We start from the raw sequence: 21,920 nt of genomic DNA, 5'->3' as shown, positions 1-21,920 counted from the left end.
CAACATGAGCAGAACCTCAAAGGAAAAACTCCCCTTTAACAGGAAGAAAACCTCCAACCGAACCGCACTTAGAGGCGGGCCGGGATCTGGTGAGGAGAGCAGAGAGTAAAATCTGATGATTCATTGCATCTACAGTTACCTTCATGTCATATGTTATCTCCATCTGCGGATAAGAGGCCGTAAAATGTAGGTAAAAGATCTTCTCCGCTGTCAACCTCGTGATAACATCTTCTCACTGATCCCTTGAATGGGACTGAACTGTGACCCAGACGTGTTTGAAGCAGGACAAAAGGCGTGAGCACCCTCTGGTGGTTGAACTACGTCACATCGACAAAGTTTTCAAGTCATTTCTAACAAATCTCTGGCATTTGTGGACGCTCATTATTGTCCACCTGCCAGCGTACATGTGGTTGACGACACATCGGTGAGAAGTCAGGTTGTAATTATTTCAAATGAAACTAAGTGATGAGAAACTTTGGGGCCTAGATCGTTCTTCATGGGACTGAATGTGTCATGAACGCATCAGAACATCATCACTGAAAGCTGCTTCCGTGTGCCCTCTGATTTAGATTAGATTTAGACTTTATTAATCTCACAGTGGGGGAATTCAGTCGTCACAGCAGCGTAGACAAAACAAAAGGTGCACACAGTATGAAAAAAATGTACAAATACGTATAAGATATAAGATGGATAAAAAAAAAAACTGTCAGTCCAGAAACATGCAGGACACTACAAGTACCAGGATGAAGCACTTAAACAGTCCAAAGAAGTGTCCCTGCGTTCCAGTATCCAAACTACCAACCTATTAGTACGCCAGAACAAGATTTAGTATGTCTCCATACTTAGTGTGTTAAATGTAGTGTACCAAAAGTACCAGGATGTTCTACTACATCCGGTCGTATCCCAGTCTGCAGGTCAGCCTGCTGCTCTGCTGCTCTGACCCACAATCCTTTGCGCGGCGGAAGTTACATCACATCGACTGAGGCGCCGAGAAAGTTGGTGGCGCTGAAGCTCCGCCCACAAAAAGAAGGAGAAGGCACATTTTGGTGAAGAAGTAGTATGTCCCAGTTGAACACATACTACATGCAACAGTACATACTTGTTAAGGGAAGCTGCAGTGTGTACTGAAAGTAAAAAATAAATAGTATGTGATTCGGGACGCAGGGTTTCCACCCAAACGGTCGCCATCTTGAATACGTAGAGGAAGGGGCGGAGCCACTGATATAAAGATTTTAAAATTAAGGCAGCGGAGGAATCAAAGTGTTTCTTTTCCAATGCTGCTGCTGGACAGAAGAATCAGAGGACACAAAAACACACTGATTTCTGGGTAAAATAATTAAAGCTGCAGATATCTTGGAGGCTGATGTGTTCACATGATGAGGTCATTTCCTGTCGGTGTGTGATTTGGAACAACACTACTCAAGTACTAAATAAGTAAGAGTCCTAACACGGAAGAGTACTATGTGTTGGTGTACGTCTGGGACACGGAAAGAGGTTTTAGGGTGCAGACTCAGCAAAATGTGCTTGAAACAGCTGACGACATGTGGTTGTGTTTATTGCTTAGAAACAAAGTGAAATTTGGTTTGAATGGATTTCTTGGTAATAAAACCTCAACTGCAACGTGCATAAACTGCCCTCACAGCTCAGTGTCACATGTTGGTGAGAGTCTGTCACACCGGATCATACGTACACCATGGCATGTTGCCAAGGCAACCATAAACACCGGAACGGACACGATAACCGCTCCGTCCGTTTGATCCATGAACATCACAACCATGTTGTACACCGACTTGGTGTGATTGACATGAAGGGGAAAAAAACACAGTTGAGTAAAACAAACCATTTTAATAACTTCAATTAGAATGGAAAGTGAAAAAGAAAGAAACAATAACTCAAGGCACAAATACTGCAAAATGGAATATAGTCGTCCAACGGTGAACACAGAGCCGAAGTGTCGTTGATACTTTTAGATTTCTGATATTGGCGTGAAGAGAAGGGCCGAGTCAGCCGGGACCCGAACAGAACATGGAGGAAAAACTGGTTACACACAACTTATTTCCCAGTTTAGCACTTGGTATCTGGATCAGCTTTAGCCATGCAAACTACACACGGAGCAGATTTATGAAGTGTGATGCAGGCGGGTTGGGAGTTCTACATGCCGACCGGCCGGCCGCACCGTCGCTCTCCTCATGCTGGGAAACACTGACCGACTCTGACGCTGCTGAGCGGAGAAAGTTCAGGCACAAAGATCTCTGTTACATCCTGTTAGTTTGAAGTGATGGACCGCTGCATTATGGGAAGGGTAAGATTCGGCGTGAATAGTCTTTAGGGGCTGGACGAAGCTGGAGTAACAGCGAGGACACCGGAGGTGCTTCTCTGTCCGTGTCCGTTTCTTTTGCATGTTTGGCCTGTCCAGATCAGGGCTGCTCTCCTGATGGTACACCTACACTGTGGACAAGTCAGGGGCATTTGTTCTTTTTCTTTATCTGTCCATGGACGCCCGTCTGAGCGTTGAGGGCGTGGAGCATCTCTTTCCACATTTGATATGTGTCTACATACAGGAAGTATCCAGTGACGTCTCCACATTAATCTATGAAGTGCCCTGAGATGACCAATGTTGTGTTTTGGAACTTTATGAACTAAGTGAAGTGAATTAGAAATGAAGGCATCGTTACTGTTAAATACTGTCCCAACACAACACTGTTAAGGGCGTGATGTAAACACTAACGTTATAATACTGTATATGTCCTGACCACATCACATGAAGCTGTGTGAGCCACTTCCTCAGACAAACAGAACCATCTGCAACTTGAACCCGGTTCAGGGAAAGACCCAGCTCAGGGAGGCGGACTTCAGAACCACGATACACCGACTCTGTTCTTCTCTCCAGTCTGATCCACGTATCAAATGTTAAAGCTTCGCGGCTGCACACGAGCCAGATTGTGTTGCAGCATCAGGTTCACCGGGCTCCGAGCGTCAGAGGAGGTTGGTGGTGGAGGGGCGGGGGGAGGGGGTCAGTCTTTCCCTGAAGTCCTGGCAGCATTTGTGTGGAGGTCCCTCGGGTGTACTGACTGATATGTAATACTTCCAAAGTATAGAAAATAAATTCTATATTTCTCTGGCCATTTTATACCTGAACCCTATTTTTGCTCAACAAAGTAAACGAGGTGTTTCCGTTCCCGGCCCCCCCGAGGACGCCGGTGCACGTTAACCCTGCTCATACCAACAGGAGAGTCGTGGACAGCATCGACTGCGGACCCGACAGACCGTGATAACGGCCATCTGATAGGTTTGTTGTGTGACACCAGTTGGTCACCAGTCGTATCGGTGATCGATCACATCATACAGGGCTGCTCATGACATGTCTTTAACTCACTGTTTTTCTATTTGATTTCATGGCATCATGTTTAAACTGACTTCAACAATGAATCATTGATTTTGATAACTGCAGGTGAACTGTCGACCAGACAAATAAGTTTCATCTGCAGGAACAAAAAAATGATCTGTTGTTGTTTTTGAGGTTTTACGTGTTTTTCTGAGCTTTCAATCCTTTTACATGATCTTCCTTATTTGCTCCCATCCACCCATTTACAACAACTCCATCTGCTGATGAAGACCATCCAAAGCTACAGAACGTGTAATCAATGGACCTTGTGCTGAGCATTTTCATGTTTCAACACAGTCCGTGTTTCTGATTGGTTGGTTTGTAATTGTGGATCAAAGCTCTCATTGGGCCGTCGGTGGACGGACCACCGTTGGATTGACAACCGCTCATCAAAGTCACACAGCACATCAGTGTGTCCAGACTCCAAGGAGCTTTTCATGAAACTGTTAAACACGATTCAAAACTCAACAAATAAGGTCCAGGTCAAAAATGGCCATAGCTCTGATTTAACATCTGAGGACAGACAAAGAAAATGTCCAAACATACTGTACAATTCATTGTCAAATTGGAAACCTACAGACAAACAGGAGAATCAGAACAGTTAGCTTTGGGTCAGAACTTACGTCTACACGTTTCTCTCCATCTTTCTGGTGCTCAAAGCTTTAGGAAATTAAAGTTTTCACAGCATGTGCCATTCAAGAACAGCAGCAGCGTCAGCGGACACTCGTGTTCTCTCATTCTGGCTCGTCTCACTGCCCGGTAAGCTTTGGAAAAAACAAAAACCCACCACAGTCCAGACACACAGCATCCAGCCCAGATGGCCATGCTTCAGCGCATGGTACAGTACAATGAAGAGCTTCATCTTATGGTCCTGCACTAAAAATCCTTAGAATAAAAATCCTAAAAAAAATTAAAAATACATCCGAGACAAAATATACACTCACATGAGACCATGAACCTGCACTGAAGCATGTTGTGTGGACAAAGTCCTGAAACGGCCAAGCTGCTCATCGACAGTCAGGAAGGATCCTCGGACTGAGGAGCAGCTCTACTCTTTTCACACAGTGCACCTCAAACAAAAGAAGCACAACAAAAGGCAAAATTAAAAAATATACACATCTCCACCTGATGAAATAATTTATGTAAAAAAACCTAAAAAAAAAAAAAAACCAACTAAAAATGTGGTAAACAAAATAAATTAAGGCATGCAACAGGTCATGTCAAATCTTGAGATTTGGATTCTTCTTTGAGCCAAACATCTCATGTTATTAAAAGATCTTCCTGCTAGGAAGAAACCAGTCACTCGTTTTAAATCCTCAAAACAAAGGTAGCTGCCAAAATAAAAGTCAAACCCACTGGAATATCACTGTAATTTGCCCGAGCGTTTAAAGGCCCATATTTACATACTTGTATGTTCGAGCGTTAAGAGGCTGATATTTACATACATGTTCATGCGGATAAAGCAGCAGTGCAGCAAACAAACACAGCGACGCAGACAGGAGCGTTTTTTTTTTTTCAAACACCCTGAATCAGAGAAAATAAATACCACGTATCAAAATAAAAAAAAATGTACAACGACCTCGTGTCCCTCCTTTTAAAAGGAATACTGTGACCTAAACAAAATGATATGTATAAAACAAATCATAACAGACACTGAGAAGAACTTGTCAGTTGGCTTGTAAGGTGACGGTGATACATGAGAAGTGAAGCAGTGCGGAGCCGAGCGGAGGGAGCTGTGGTTCTGCCACGTTAAGGCTTTGCAGTAAACATCAGAGCTGAGATGCTGCTGCTCCCCCGACGGAAACCAGACTCATGTCAGGGTACGCCGGCACCAACGAAAAGACATGCAGCAACACACACACACACACACACACACACACACACACACACACACACACACACACACACACACACACACAATCAACTGTTCACTTTTGAAGACTTGCCACTGCCTCTTTGTGTTTTCTTATTTTTTTCAATTTGGATTTTCTTTCGTTCTTTTTTTTTTTCCACAATAAGATTTCTTGGCAGCGTTACACGGTGCACCTCGTCATCCCTGCCAGCCTGTCCCTCCTCTTCTCCACAGCTCTGCCTCTGATTGGCTGATGGGGGAGCCGGGAGGCCAGGCTGGAGGGGAGCCGGGTGAGCGGGGGTGGGGGCAGTGGGGTGGGGGGTTGCAGGAACAGCTCAGTAGTCTGTGATGGGGGCGAGCTCGGGGTACAGGTCCACCGAGATGTTCTTGTAGAGGCTGCTGAGGCAGACGTGGGGGGTGTAGTGGAGGTTGTTGAGGCCGTCCAGGTGTTGCCGCTCTTTGGAATACCTCAGCAGTTTATACCTGCAAACACAGGGACACACATCCTGTCTGGGTTTTTGCACTCAACCTGCTAACTAACATCACAGCTACATATATGGAAAATAATACATTCTGATAAATGGAAACTAAAATGTAAACATTATAACTAAATGCCGTGATATTATACGACTTGGCCCAATAAAAGATGGACTTCCCCTGACTGTCCCTGTCTGGAAAAGCTTTTAAAATGCCCTGATGTTCCCTGACCGGTGATAAGAAAAGAAAATCTGCATGCTCATGATAAAAATCACAAATACTTTTCCATGTCTCAGCTGTCACTCTTATTGTTCCCACAGCCCTTTTTCACAGGTGTGTTAATGATGGCTCGGTTCCATTAAGGTTCCCGTTAACCCATGACAGAGACCCAACAAACACAAACAGCTGGAACGCAGCCATCATGAATATACCTGTACTTTCTTTACCGTGACAGGTCAAACTGTCTGCTGACTGACAGGTCTGCGTTTCCCTCTGGACATACAGGAAGCAGAGTCACAGAGTCCTTTCTGGTCAGCAGTGGACAAACGACACAGCAGCGACGAAGGTAATGGAGTTGTATCTTTAGCTCTCCATTACTTTCATTTCTTGTTGCCTACCAGCTGTTATAAACAGTAGCACTGATGCCTCTGAGCCCACAGAGGGAACAGATTGGTGTATTTTGATTGGGCTGGACTAATCTTCTGCTCGGTTACTGTTTAACGTCACCAGCTTGTGTTTTTGTGCTGCTGTTTTATGTGAAATTGACCAAATATAATTGTTTTCGACTTTACTGCAGGAAAAATGACAAAACATATCTGCTTTTTATTTTCCTTCTAAATGTATTTATTCTGCATTTGTACTATTGTTAATTTTGGGTTATTTTGCTGTATTGTGTATGTATGTGCGTCACTGTGTTTTGGTATTGTCATTGTGTCTCTGTTGATGCATTGCAGTTTACGTGGCTACTCATCTCTATACAGACATAGCTGTCGTATTCCTTTTTTGCTCCATGTTGGATGTATGTCCTTATAGTTATCCTAAAAAGTTGAATTACTTTTCTCTACAACACTGGATTTCCAGTTTAAAGTCCAGATGAAAGAAAAGGCATTCTTTGAAATCGTTGTTTTTCTTGAGGCAACAGGAGTCAATTGTACATACGAGACAAAGAGCAGTTTTACCTTCCCAGAAACTGCACCTCTCCTCTGTGGTGGTGAGGAATTGACTTGTACTTGCCGATCTCCCCTTCTGGTCGCGTGACATTCAGATCAGCATAGTGAACCCTGAGGAGAAACCGTTTACAACATGAACCAATATGTGCATAAAGCCAGCCCCAACACATGTATTTCAAATGCTGATAGAAACTTGAAACTTGTTCTGAATAATGAAATCAAATGTAATTTAAATGAAGGTATTTGATGGCCAGTCATCGTCCGGTACGGTAGCACCACTGTAAACTGGTCTGTGACCAATGTCAGATACAACACCAAAATGATCATCTGTCTAACGTGAAGAATTTTCCATCTGAAGCCACAAATTAACAATAGTTGACTTTCTGTGTCCGTTTCAAATTAAAAGCCCTCGTTTTAATTTGAAAGCCCTCCAGGTTTTCTTGCATGGTCTCGCCATATATTGGGATTAACCCTACTCTTGTTTAATGTGTGTCAACAACTTTATTGCTTGTAGGATGTGACATCACAGTGTCATCGTAGTTGCAGCGATGGAAGTCAGGCAATCAGTGAATTCTGGAAGTAGGGAACTTGTTATGCAGTCACATCTGAAACATTGTCCGATTTCCAGTGTACAGTTTAAAAGAACAGTTGAACTCATGCAGGAAGTGAAACACGTTAGTGACATCTGTGCCTTCCTCATCGGAAACCCATCAGACACACAACAAATCTACTGACTCACCTGTTCCACAAGTCGTCGTCCTCTCCTCCCCAGCCCCAGAATGCATTGGGAAATCCATTTATCTTGCGGAACTGCTCCACAGTGAGTCCACTCACACCGCCGAAGAACTCGCTGTATGGAAGACTGGAAACGACAATAAACATGAGCTCAGCAGAAATCTGTATGACCCACTACGTTCACTGTGTGTGCTAATAGAAAGCGGCTCCATATCAACTTTCATGTCCATTTGTCAGAAAAAAAGATCCGTCATCGTGAAGAAAACACTTCACTTTGATCACACACTCACATGTACATGTATTTGTCCAACTTTGCAGCGAAGTGGCGGGGCATCTGACCACAGCCGTAGTAGTTTCTGTCGTTCTCGGGAATATGGTCAACGTCATGAAAAACCAAGCAGTCCCAGTCCAAGTCCTTCATGGCCTCCAGGAATCCCACGTTAAACAGCATGGCTCTGTTGAAGGGCTGGCTCCCACTCTACACACAGACGCACTGTCGCTTAACCCGATGATGCAATTAACATTTTCCTTATACATTTTGGCACTGGGATTACTTTTACCTTCACAGGTCGCACTTTATTCATTTCATTTCAGAACTTTCTGTAGGTTTGTAATTTCTCGACGTATAGTGAGTGTACAGGGTAACACGTATGCGTCACTACACCTGCTCATTCATCAAATTTGGTTTGACTTTTCCAAAATGAATTTCTCCTCAACAACTTCTGTTCTGCTGCTCTTCAGTGATCCAACAGGACTCAAAGGGGTCAATTCCAAAACGGTTTTGTTAACCCTCTTGAAGAATTAGATTTATGTCTAACACATTTTTCCAATTTTATGTGTTCACAAAATTCATCAACATCCATATCAACTTGGCTGTTCACGACTAAAATGTTTCAGGAAGTTGTCCTGGGATCTAGTTTGAAACTATATCAATCTCAGTAGGATGATCCATCTCCCACCAAACAAAGACAATTGGACCCAAATCCTTCTGTTAACTTATTCGGGGTTAAACCATGAAATTAGAACAATTTAGACATTCGTGAGGAACGATAATGTCGAACATCACCGCTCGCCCCCTAGTGGAGATTGAGGTGAAGTTATCAATACCTGGTAAAACTCCTTCATTAGAAACAATATTTTTCATCTCTTTAAAATAATTCAAGTAAAGCCTCTCATTAATAGAGTTGTCTGAATTATTTTTGGGGAGTACATTATCCACTTCTGTTATGCAATAAGCCACCAAAAGATTGCCAATACAGCTATTTAAATCCCCACATAAATAGACATTATGTACATCTGACAAGCCATACGAGGTACAAAATACAAGATCCTGACTTGTCCATTTGCGCGCCAACTAAGGTTCACGGATGTATGACAACATTTTGGAGAGAAGTTATATCCATTCGTCATTATCGTTACAATGTGCGTGCAGCTCCGCATACATCTACATCTACTGGAGGTTGACTTACACATTAACTCCTCGCTGCATAAACATGAGACACAAATAACAAGACAGAGCCGGACCAGAGCTTTGTAATGGTGACTATCATGTACCCACACAATCACACTATGAAGACAGATCAAATGAGTAACATCTTTTACTCATGTTCCTCACTGGTTTCCAAACTCATGTTTGACAGTTAAATGAGTTACGATCACTTCACAACGTACTGCCACGCTTTCTCTGACCGGCACCGACTGACCCAAATCACCCACAACTGGACTGTCACACAACAATCTCAGCATGTAGAGCAGTTCCTACTCTCACCTGTTCGATGACGTAGAAGGCAAACTGCAGCCTCTGTCGCTGCAGCATTGGGATGAGGTGTTGGAAGAGGATGGGGAGATGTTCATGGCGGTTTCTAAATGGAATCAGGATGGCCACCTGCAGACATTAAAGGAAGCATTAACACATACACTGCTCCAAAAAATAAAGGGAACACTTAAACAACTCAATGTACCTCCAATCAATCCCACTTCTGTGAAATCAACGTGTCCAGTTAGGATCAACACTGATTGTGGATCAGTTTCACCTGCTGTTGTACAAATGGAACAAACAGGTGGAAATGAGGCAATTATCAAGACAACCCTATAAAGGAACGGTTCTGCAGGTGGTGACCACAGACCGTTTCTCTGTCCTCGTCCTTTCTGGATGATTGTTGGTCCCTTTTGCATTTTGCCAGTGTCCTCACCACTAGAGGGAGCATGAGGTGTCTCCAACCCACAGAAGTTGTTCAGGTAGTGCAGCTCATCCAGGATGGCACATCAATGCACGCTGTGGCAAGAAGGTTTGCTGTGTCTGTCAGCACAGTGTCAAGAGGACGGAGGACATACCGGGAGACGGGCCGGTCCACCAGGAGACGTGGAGGGGGACGTAGGAGGACAACAACCCGGCAGCGGGACCGCTATCTGCTCCTTTGTGCAAGGAGGAACAGGAGGAGCGCTGCCAGAGCCCTACAAAATGACCTCCAGCAGGCCACTAATGTGCATGTTTCTGCTCAAACTGTCAGAAACAGACTCCATGAGGGCGGTACGAGGACCCGACGTCCACAAGTGGGGTCTGTGCTCACAGCCCAACACCGTGCGGGGCGATCGGACTCTACCGGAGAACACCGAGATCGGCAGCTTCTCCGTCGGCGCTCTGTGCTCTTCACGGATGAGAGCAGGTTCACACTGAGCACATGTGACAGACGTGACGGAGTCTGGAGACGCCGTGGAGAACGTTCTGCTGCCTGCAACATCCTCCAGCGGGACCGGTTCGGCGGCGGGTCAGCGACGGTCTGGGGAGGCGTTTCTTTGGAGGGCCACGCAGCCCTCCGTGTGCTAGCCAGAGGTACCCTGACTGCCATTAGGTCCCGGGATGAGATCCTCAGACCCGTTGAAGACCATCTGCTGGTGCAGCGGGTCCTGGGTTCTTCTGATGCAGGACAATGCTCGGCCTCATGTGGCTGGAGTGTGTCAGCAGTTCCTGCACGATGAAGGCATCGATGCTCCGGACCGGCCCGCCCGTTCCCCAGACCTGAATCCAATCCGGCACATCCGGGACATCGCGTCTCGTTCCGTCCTCCGACGCCACGTCCACCGCAGACTGTCCGGGAGTGGACCGATGCTTTGATCCAGGTCTGGGAGGAGATCCCTCAGGAGAACATCCGTGGTCTCATCAGGAGCATGCCCAGGCGTTGCAGGGAGTGATACAGGCACGTGGAGGACACACACACTACTGGGACTCATTTGGACTTGTCTTCAGGAATCTCCACAGAAGTTGGATCAGCCTGTGATCTGATTTTTCCACTTTTATTTGGAGTATGATTCTGAATCCAGACCTCCATGGATAATGATTTGGATTTCCATTGATCATTCTGATGTTATTTTGTTCTCAACACATTCCACTATGTAATGAATCAAGATTTGAACTGGAAGATTTCATTCATTGAGATCTAGGATGTGTTGTTTAAGTGTTCCCTTTATGTTTTTGAGCAGTGTACTTCCCATTAGTGGTTATTGGTCCCAACAACCTGCCCGTTGTATATTGGTTGTCATCTCTCTATGCTGTTCTTTTCTCTCTCTGCTCTCTCCTCATCCCGACCGGCGGAGGCCGACCTCCGAGCCTGGTTCTTCCTGTTCGGTGTGTTCCCTCCTCATTGTTGTAAATTGCTTGTTCAAAGAGGAATAGTTGTGTTTTCCTCTTTAAGAGCAGCCTGGCTGCGTTGACTTCAGTTTTCTTCTCTGTGAATACAGTCTGGAAACTCAGCTCGTATTCATATTTGCTCAGCCACCCTGAAGGGCGGACCAATCAGCGACCAGTGTCGGTGGTTAACCGCGTTTGTCCCACCCCTCCTTTACTGTGATTGGAGGGCTGGAGACAGTGCTGCAGCATTCAGCGCAGAATAAACGTTTAGCACATCGTCAAGCTGCTGGTGTTCAATAAAACAACTTAAAACACGGTAGATCGTTGCAGCGGTGGCAGACTGTCGGCCAGTTTCGGCGCATACTGATTGGTTGAAGTTAACTGGAGGTCTATGCCCAGTAGGATGGAACGACTGCAAACAGTTCCCAATAGAGACCAGACCCCTATTCACCCAGTGAAAATGGGTCTGGCCAGGCTACTATAATACTGCAAGGTCTTGATCTTAAAAGGTAAAGTTCCCCGGGATGACTCATGATTTGGCACAAAATAAATAATTTCCCAGAAGACTCCATTCTGAATTCATTTATCTGCATCATGACATCATCCTGAATTTGTTTTCCTTTTGGTAGACGGTACGCTCGGTAGACCTATAAATGACACAAACCCACCTTCCAACGAGGTCTGCAGTCCTTTGGTTTCCAATGGCCACCAAACTCAATGTCAAAAAATTTGGAGAACTTCAGTTCTATCTCCTCCATCGGGATCTCTGCCATGTTCACTTCCATAAGGCCCTCTGTGAAGAACATTTGTAAAAGGAAGGTTATTCAATGGAAACAGCAGCACCAACACGACTTCGCTGAAGTTAGGTACCAGTGTACTTACTCATAGAAGGTAATCGCTCTGGGCAGGGGAGGTTCTGGGCGTAGGTGAAGTTCTCAGGGAGGTATGTGGTTGGCTGGGCCAGGTATTCACTGGAGTTACTGCCATCAGGATAGTCTACAACACAACCAAAATCAGGTGGAACAGAAGACTCCACAGAACCACATCACAGAAATCAAATACGGAGACTCTGCAATATGAAGCAAACATTGTGATTAGACTAATGTAATGCTGTCAACCTCGGGGCTTGAATCAGGTTTGTGATTTTGGTTATTTTATTTGGACATATCACAAATGTCTTTGGCCGGTCTTGAATTCTGACCTTGTTTAACAAGCTCAGTATCTTAATGTTGGTGATCATACTCACATTTGAAATGTCAATGTTTCCTTAAACGGTGGAAAATAAAAAATACTAAGAATCTGTACGGATTTAAGATACTTTATTTTTTGCTGTCATGTACGTCCCCCTAACAGTCACGACCCCATTACAGAGTGAACGGGAGGCAAATATTGTAAAGCTCTTCTTGGAGCACTGAGGTAAAAAGGCACTTTATAAGTACAGACCATTTAACATTAACTCACATGCAAACATACAACTTTTATAAATGTGAAAAGAAGAAGTATTAAATAATAACATTCTTGATGAAAAGGATCAAATTAGTTGAAAGCCAGATCATAAAAGTCTTGAGCTGCTCCTTAAAACCACCAACAGAAGTTGCTTGTTTCAGTTGTGGTGTGGGTGTGTTCATAAACATACTAACATACTCTGATAAACAGTCAGTAAGAATCAATTTTAAAATCAATTCAGGAGTTCTTTCAATGTTTTGTTTTTTAGCAAACAAGAACAGAGTGCATTACAGGAATCTGGGCGAGAAATTACAAAAGCACGAGTCATCTTTTTGGGATGTTTCAGTGAGGCAGGATCCAACTCTGGTTAACTCATATACAATATCAGTGTTCTCCGGCCATATATACACTATAGGTACAACCTGTGTGTGTGTGTGTGTGTGTGTGTGTGTGTGTGTGTGTGTGTGTGTGTGTGTGTGTGTGTGTGTGTGTGTAACTTACCTGTCCCGTTGAGTGTACTGTTCTTGTTGGTGTACAATCTGATCATCTGGCCGATGGTCCTCACATTGTCCCTCAACAAGATGCCTTGAGCCTGCACCATGAAGAAGTACGTGTTGGCTGATGGAAAAATGGGAAACAGGTTTTTTAGTCAGCTTGACTGTTTGCATTACTTTTTAATTAGTTTTGTTTTATGTGGCAGTTTATCAACCTCCCTCTCCCTCACATGCTGTTAAACACAACTTGAAAAGTAGACGTCTTCGTAAGAAGCCCACGTGTGCTTCTTCCCTCTCCTCTCCTCTCTCCTCCGTCCTCTCCTCTCCTCTCTCCTCTCCCCTCCGTCCTCTCCTCTCTCCCCTCCGTCCTCTCCTCTCCTCTCTCCCCTCCCCTCTGTCCTCTCCCCCTCAACCCTTCTGTAGCTGCAAGTTTATGATCTGCTATTGATGAGCGAAGATAATATCTGAAGTGTCCTGACTTAAATTGGCATTTGGGACTATATAAATACAAAAATGAATTAAATTTGATTCTAAAGCAGCAGCACTGAATCACAGCTACAGAAGCAACAACACAGAACCGACGCTGGAAACAAAATCACAGTTAGCAACAATAAAAATCAAATAAAAACAAAATAGGATACTAAACCATTAGCAGGTGTGCTGACTTCCAAGTTTAAAGTGTTGACTGGACAGAAAAGCAGCAAGATGACCTGTTTCAGCTTCTTATTTACTGACTTTAATAAAAGCACTAAGATTTATCATTAGCTTCCAAAATTGAATTATTGATTTTTATAATATGTATATTTTGCTTTCATTGGCGAATTAATATTCCATAACAACCAAAATGTCATCTTATAGTCTCCTACATACATGGAGCCCTGATGAGGTCATTAATATGAGATGAGGGATGAACTATGGAAGAAAGAAACAAGGAACGATCCGACATCAACAGCAATCAGTCCATTATATGTATTCAAGAGCTTTTTAAAGTAAAAATGTAAACAAATAAAATTTCCACTGGTGTTTTTGAGCTTGAACAACCATGAAGAGAAAAATATTTGCAGTGTTGTTGAGTACAAACGCAGGGTAGAACGGTTCAAGTGAAACAAGCTGTTAGTTATATGCAAAAAAAAAAATAGCTGGAAGGTAAAAGAAAAAAAAAATTCATTTTGGAAGCATTATGGGTTTAGCATTACCATGACGATGACAGACACAAAGTGATGGGCAAAACTGCACCTGTGTGCAGCACTCTGCACCATGTGTTCATTATGCCAGCTACAGTTTGATGACCATCACCCCATGCAGATGGAGACAGGACAACATCCACAACTACAGCATCACAGGTGTTCACAGCAACACACATCAGTCCCTCTAGTCGTGGAGGATTCAGGGTTTCGTCAGATAATTAAAGTATCTTCAGCCGTGTTACATTATCCTCTCCAACCGGCACCAACACAAACGTCACAGCTGTTCCTGCTGACAGACGGACGGACCGCCGAGTGACAGACAGTCGCCTCACTGTGACGGCACACTGCCCCCCGGAGGACTGGCAGATAAAAAGCCTCCACATGTCTCTGATGCTCTTCATGTTGAAGGCCTTTATGTCCTTCATGTGGCTATTTTTGTTTTGAAAACAAAGCTCTATTTGAATAAAAACTATGATTTTGCTTTATGATCTTGACAATATATTTTAGAAGACCATCATGTCATAAAACTAATAATAATCAAATCATTGATTAAAACCAGGCTTATAGAGACTAGATGTTCTCCTCCCAGTCAGTCTGGATCCAGCAGCCAGCTAGAGACATCTGATCAATACTCTTTTTGGTTCCTTTTCAAGACTAAATAATCATCTACTTAATATAAAGTTTAAAAAACAAACATGACAAAATATTGTTTCTTCAGCAACTTTAAACTCAATTATATCACACCAATATTTCTGACATCAAAATAACATTTTGTAACATTTTAAAAAATGAAGACCACTCTGTCTGTCTGTCCTCCCTGATGTCCTCCATTCTCCCTGATGTCCTCTGTCCTCCCGAATGTCCTCCGTTCTCCCTGATGTCCTCTGTCCCCCCTGATGTCCTCCCCCCAGCACCCTGATGTCCTCTGTCCTCCTCCCTGATGCCCATCCCAAGATAAGTCTTATCACAGAGCACCCAGGCGGTCCTGGTAGGTGAGAAGGGCGGTGCTCATCTGAACCACATTAAAACTGAAACCTAAATAGTAATGAACTGTTTGGGGTCAAACAAAAACAAGATCCAGAAATATTCCAACTGCACACGAACTTCAACAGTTAAATTTGTCCACTGCTAGGCGGACGTAGTAAAGGCTGACAGGACAGTAGCGGTGGGATCATGTCCCAGAGGACACGCCCCCATATCACCGTTTAGGCAACGACACAACACATTTATTTTTTGGTTAGAGGGACAGACTCCAGTTTTGTTTCCCTGTTATTTATTTGGTGGATATAACCAAGTGGAAAAAAAACATAATTGACCTTAAAATTGTATTCAGGGAACTTCAGTGGAATTTTTATATCACGCATGGATTTTTTTCTCTTGTCTTCTTCAGTCTGACCCGGCATCGCCCCATCAAACGGCTGATGTCGGCTCCATAGTGGAGACGGATGGGAATCAAGAACCGTGTCCAGCTGAGAATTGGCTCCAACTTTTCTGATCCTTCACTGTTGCATGCGTCTAAGTTGATCAATTCGCTTTAACAATGCTGGCATGTTTTTCGGACAGTTGCGCTTTGCAAAAACGTATGCTGCCATGATGTCCTCTTCCAAGTGTGAAGGAGTATCTGAGGGGGCTGTGAAAATCATGATGAACATGAAAGGCCCTTTGCAGAAGTAGGGTTTGCTGTGTCCCTTCTGGGCTACTGTAGAAACATGTCAGTGCAACTTGGCAGCTCTGTGGAGGAGGACCATCCTAAGATAACAACACACCGCTCAAAACAGAATTATAGATATATTCCAGTTTTGCTGTATATCCTCCGAAATCCAACACACTGAAGCTTTAGGTAAATACAAGCCCTGAGGGGTTTCAATGTTATTAATTCTTGCACTACAATGCCTTATTTCTCTCGCTATCTGTTTACAGATAGTTTGCATGAGGCATTTAGGGAGCATCAGTAAATTGCAGCTACAGAAAATAGCCTGGGTTAAACACTTCCCACCTAAATTGCAAAATCATTGCATGAAAAAGAGTCCCAAGCTGCACCATCCACCACCACAATTACTCTCTCAGCCTCCAGGAAACACTGCAGGAACATGGGTTCAACTTCCAGGAATGCTTCGGCTTCTCATCAACATTAAAAGGACATTGGAACACACACATTTAGTTCAGACTCATCAGATATCAATACGTTTATAATATTATTGGTATCAATAAACTCTTTTCAATTCCTGTCCCTAACAGTTTAGCAATTTATGTTAATGAGGGGAAATTCTGCCTTCCATGCTCCACCCACCTCTCCACCCACCAAGGGTTAGGAGCCTCATTTCATTGTTTCTGGGTTTCGTTTCTTTGCTTTATTCAATCTGATCCACTCTTGTGACATCAAGTCTTTGTAATAACAAATGGAAAAAAAAATTCAGGAGGAAACGAGAGGACAGGAGGAAGGAGAAGGGAGAGGAGGAAGAAGAGGGGAGAGGAGGGAGGAGAGAGGAGAGGAGGGAGGAGAGAGGACAGGGGAGAGGAGGAAGAAGAGGGGAGAGGAGGGAGGAGAGAGGAGAGGAGGGAGGAGAGAGGAGAGGAGGGAGGAGAGGGGAGAGGAGAGAGGAGAGGAGGGAGGAGAGAGGAGAGGAGGGAGGAGAGGGGAGAGGAGGAAGAAGAGGGGAGAGGAGGAAAGAGAGAGGAGAGGAGGGAGGAGAGAGGAGGAAGGAGAGAGGAGAAAAGGAAGGAGAGAGGAGAGGAGTAAGGAGAGAGGAGAGGAGGAAGGAGAGAGGAGAGAAGGAAGGAGAGAGGACAGGAGGAAGGAGAGAGGACAGGAGGAAGGAGAGAGGAGGAAGGCAAGAGGAGAGGAGGAAGGAGAGAGGAGAGGAGGAAGGAGATAGGAAAGGAGGAAAGTGAGAGGAGAGGAGAGGAGAGGAGAGGAGGAAGGCGAGAGGAGAGGAGGAAGGAGATAGGACAGGAGGAAGGAGAGAGGAGGAAGGCAAGAGGAGAGGAGGAAGGAGAGAGGACAGGAGGAAGGAGAGGGGAGAGGAGGAAGGAGAGGGGATAGGAGGAAGGAGAGAAGACAGGAGGAAGGATAGGAGGAAGGAGAGGAGAGAGGAGAGGAGGAAGGAGAGGGGAGAGGAGGAAGAAGAGGGGAGAGGAGGAAGAAGAGAGGAGAGGAGAGAGGAGAGGAGGGAGGAGAGGGGGAAAGAGAGAGAAGGAAGGAGAGAGGAGAAAAGGAAGGAGAGAGGAGAGAAGGAAGGAGAGAGGAGAGGAGGAAGGAGAGAGGAGAGAAGGAAGGAGAGAGGACAGGAGGAAGGAGAGAGGAGGAAGGCAAGAGGAGAGGAGGAAGGAGAGAGGACAGGAGGAAGGAGAGAGGAGGAAGGCAAGAGGAGAGGAGGAAGGAGAGAGGAGAGGAGGAAGGAGATAGGAAAGGAGGAAAGTGAGAGGAGAGGAGAGGAGGAAGGCGAGAGGAGAGGAGGAAGGAGAGGGGACAGGAGGAAGGAGATAGGACAGGAGGAAGGAGAGAGGAGGAAGGAGAGAGGACAGGAGGAAGGAGAGAGGACAGGAGGAAGGAGAGGGGAGAGGAGGAAGGAGAGGGGATAGGAGGAAGGAGAGAAGACAGGAGGAAGGAGAGGAGGAAGGAGGAAGGAGAGGAGAGAGGAGAGGAGGAAGGCGAGAGGAAAGGAGGAAAGTGAGAGGAGAGGAGGAAGGCGAGAGGACAGGAGGAAGGAGAGGGGACAGGAGGAAGGAGAGGGACAGGAGGAAGGAGATAGGACAGGAGGAAGGAGAGAAGACAGGAGGAAGGAGATAGGACAGGAGGAAGGAGAGAGGAGGAAGGCAAGAGGAGAGGAGGAAGGAGAGAGGACAGGAGGAAGGAGAGGAGGAAGGAGAGAGAGGAGAGAGGAGAGGAGGAAGGCGAGAGGAGAAGAGGAATGAGAGGGGAGAGGAGGAATGAGAGAGGAGGACTGAGAGGGGAGAAGAGGAAGGAGAGGAGAGAGGAGGAAGGAGAGAGGACAGGAGGAAGGCGAGGGGAGAGGAGGAAGGAGAGGACAGGAGGAAGGAGAGGAGAGGAGAGGAGAGGAGAGGAGAGGAGAGGAGAGGAGAGGAGGAAGGCGAGAGGAGAGGAGGAATGAGAGGAGGAATGAGAGAGGAGAGGAGGAAGGAGAGGAGAGGAGGAGGGAAGGCGAGGTGAGAGGAGAAAGGAGAGGGGAGAGGAGGAAGGAGGGGGAGAGGAAGGAGAGAGGAGAGGAGGAAGGAAAATGATCATTTTCAATTCAAATTCTCAAATAATGAAAAAGAATGAATAACAGTATTGATGAAATGAAAATAAGAGTTTAAACTGCTGGATACAGAGTGACTGTGGGAGGAGCCTTGTTTTATCAATGATCTGTGATTGTTGTTACTTTTCTGGCATCATGTTCATTTAAAAGAAATACAGTAAAGATCATAATCCATAATTGTGTTCAGATTCACCATTTGTAAACCCCACTGCCACCACTGAGCACCGACGCCAGCAGAAACCAGGGGAAACCCTGTCGTGTACACGTGGTCGCAAATCTACAAACACTCCTTGATCTAACTTTGTAAACCTCCTCACCAACGTAATCCACGGATCACCTGCTTTTCCACAAACAGCTTTGGGAACAGATGGTATAACTTTATAACGGTATAATTATCTACATCACCGCCTGCATTTCACAGATGGGTGAAAACTAAGGCTGCTCCTGTCACCAACCACAGGATGGACTTGAAACTATTAATGGCGTAACATCATCTATTTATTCTTTACAACATTTTACATTATGTATTGATATTATAAGATAATAAAGTATCATTGTTTAAAGGTGTGTACTTATTGGCAGTCACGGTGCGCAGTACAGAAACATAAAACTTAAACCACAGCAGCGTCTGCTTGATTATTGTGAACAGGTTATTCAGAGCGAGAGGTGGATAGAGATCATTCATATTCTTTATACCTTTTAAAACTTGCTTTGTAAGCATCAATTCATTTTTCTGTATGTTTGGCAGCCTGTTTGTTCCTCTCGTCATGGATAATACTCCCTGCTGTGCTGAAAAGATGTCGCTACCAAAACGCACGCTCGTGTTGCGCATGACGACGAAAGCGACTTTTATTTTCCTGCCCAAAAAACACACGTCTGTCTGCTTTGTGTGACAACCTGCTCCGATAGGAAGAGGTGGATGTCGCTGCCACTACGTTCCCCGTCAGCATCCAACAACTCAGCGTACATAGCAGTGAAGGAGCAGCTCGTGGTTCCTTCTCTGGAGGATGTCAGAAAACAGTTCATTGGGGAAATATCTCACTTTATCTGGTTTTTTTTTTTTTTATGTATAAGAAGGAAACAAAAAAATCTTTATTAAACACAGCGAGAACGGTGAAGCCATTCAGCTGAGAGCTGAGAGTTTACATCATGTGATCGGCTCCCTTTGTAAAAACTCAACACAAAGAGTCGTATTAAAGATCGACGACCAGCACAAGTGTCCGGAGCAGCTTCAGTCCTCAACATGTGACACTCTGCTGGAGGAAAACCAGCATTCCTCTGAAACACCTTCCCCCATTTGGTCATTTAAGAAGAGCTACAAAACCTGCTCAGCGAGTCCTCGTGATCTGCGCATAAAATCTTCATTTGATATGCTCCTCCACTCCTTTCTTTTTGCTTATTGTCATTAATCTGTATCTCCACATTTCACTGGGTGTCAGTAACAGTACGTGTGCTTTCATCTATTTCTGGAAAGTCATGCCTGAGTAATCATGCCACATCAACTTCAGCAAACTATTCCATTGAAAAGTCATAGATACAGATATTAATCTACAGTCTACGAGGCTAATGACAGAGAAACAGGGTCTACTCAGCTTCCTGAAAACAGGCTAAAAGCACACTTTATATCTGATTGGTAGATTTATGTCCTGAATAACTGCAATCAACCTCACTATGAGTTTACATGCACTTAAAAAATAAGAGATGATTGCGTCTTTGTGAGACACTTACTGGTATCTTGATGAATATGTCCAGCTCTCACCTTGTGCCGTGAGTTTGAAGCATGTTGTGATCATGTACCAGCAGCTTCATCAACTCATCCTCCAACACACATGTTGGAATAATAAACACCAGGAAACGACCTTCGGGGTAAAACTCCCTTATTAATGGAGGATCAATACATTTATAAACCTTTTTGATTACTTCACCTACTTGAATAAAATATAGAGTGTGTGTGGGGGGGGGGACGACGACGACGACGACACCACCTCATTTCACCTGCCAATCAAACCGTGCTGTGGTGAACACATGGAGGTGTCGCAGTGAGGACTCTGGTCACCTGCTTCACGTTCACTCACTCATTCATTCAGCGGCTGGACGGCGCCAGAGAGAAGACATAGCACCCATTCACCCATTGTCCCATTGTCCCGGGCCAAGGGGACCGTGTTTACATTCAAACAGGCTCTCTGATATCTCAAAGGAGCCGCAGCCGGCCGGCCACCGAGGCCCGGGTGGACCGATCCGCTGCGGGCTGGGTCGCCTGTTAGCTCGCCGGTGATAAGCAGCTGGTCCGGAGGATAATCCGCACATAATCACATTAACTGGCACCGTGTAACGCGTTTAGCGCACGGGGACGTTCACCCACCTATTCCCGGAGCCACGTAGATGAAGTAGAGACATGTGGTGGACATGGAGAAGAAGAAGATGAAGGCCAGGAACGACCGGTTGGACACTCGCAGCAGCCGCCTCCAGTTCACCATTTTGGCTCAGGCCCGCTTCTCTCTCGCCGAAATGAGTCCCATACAACACGTGTTTGGAGTTAAAGGGTCCTCGGACTGAGAGACATCAACGTGAGCGACGTGTCCGTGAAGAGAGTCTGCACCATGAAAGCCCGGAGAAGGCTAACGCTAGCGCTGCTAGCTGGCCTGCTTCCCTGCCGAGAAATGTCCAGATGAAACCAGGCCGAGGCTCCGAGGAGGCGGCGGAGGGCTTCACCGGCGGCCGGGCATAGCGGGACCGTCACACCGCGGGCTGACACCACCTAACGACACTCATGGGGCTCTTCCATGGCGACGGGGTCGGTCACGAGAGGGGGCAGGACCGCGCTGCCTTCCCCGCCGCAGCCTGCTGTGGGCCGGGGCGACGCTTCCTACAGTCGGCGCTCTACTTCATCGAACCGCGCGCACGGGGGTTGGTCATGCCACCGGGGATCCCCGCACCGATGCCGCACGATTATAAAACTCGACACATCGGAGAGCAGCAAGACGTGTGAAAAATAAGCTCATTAAAAGAGATCAAACATCTGCTTCCCTTTCATTTTCTGCTGGCACTGCAGAGACCGTTTCCGGTGGGTGGAACCCCCTCCCTCCGTCTCCATGGAAACCTGTCTGCGCGGTGCGGCGCATCTTCATGGACCGCATTTCTGGCTTGTTTGTTTGTTTGTTTGTTTGTTTGTTTGTTTGTGTGTTTGTTTTCATTTAGCGCACTTAGTCAACCCCAGACACATTTCAAAATACAGTACAAACACAGAATATCAAAATGTACATTTAAAAATGTGCAAATTCACACTCG

At 45.4% G+C, this 21,920-nt stretch overlaps 1 protein-coding gene across 1 annotated transcript; it reads right to left on the bottom strand.

Annotated features, from left to right (window-relative positions):
* Positions 1-1,825: 1,825 nt before the first annotated feature.
* Positions 1,826-21,708, bottom strand: b4galt6 (UDP-Gal:betaGlcNAc beta 1,4- galactosyltransferase, polypeptide 6). The gene is made up of 9 exons (XM_069151057.1): positions 20,995-21,708; positions 13,194-13,310; positions 12,129-12,242; positions 11,915-12,039; positions 9,387-9,503; positions 7,909-8,096; positions 7,623-7,745; positions 6,893-6,994; positions 1,826-5,720 (listed from the first exon to the last, which is right to left on the bottom strand). The coding sequence occupies exons 1-9, from the start codon at positions 21,107-21,109 to the stop codon at positions 5,573-5,575; spliced, it is 1,149 nt and encodes a 382-aa protein (XP_069007158.1). The 5' UTR covers positions 21,110-21,708; the 3' UTR covers positions 1,826-5,572.
* Between the last annotated feature and the right edge of the window lie 212 nt (positions 21,709-21,920).

This window comes from Embiotoca jacksoni, unplaced genomic scaffold (assembly GCF_022577435.1).
Source record: "Embiotoca jacksoni isolate LCO1_2020_lvr unplaced genomic scaffold, fEmbJac1.0.p SCAF_16, whole genome shotgun sequence".
NCBI lineage: Eukaryota > Metazoa > Chordata > Actinopteri > Embiotocidae > Embiotoca > Embiotoca jacksoni.
The sequence above is the reverse complement of the archived record's forward strand: the minus strand, read 5'-3'. Positions and strand labels throughout refer to the sequence as shown.

Excerpts from the sequence above, each read along its gene's own strand:
- b4galt6 (XM_069151057.1), bottom strand. The coding sequence starts at position 21,109 with ATGGTGAACTGGAGGCGGCTGCTGCGAGTGTCCAACCGGTCGTTCCTG. Across the intron at positions 13,311-20,994 it reads CTACGTGGCTCCGGGAATAG|CCAACACGTACTTCTTCATG; the intron begins GTGGGTGAACGT and ends TTTTTCCATCAG. Across the intron at positions 8,097-9,386 it reads CCTTCTACGTCATCGAACAG|AGTGGGAGCCAGCCCTTCAA; the intron begins GTGAGAGTAGGA and ends GTCTGTGTGTAG.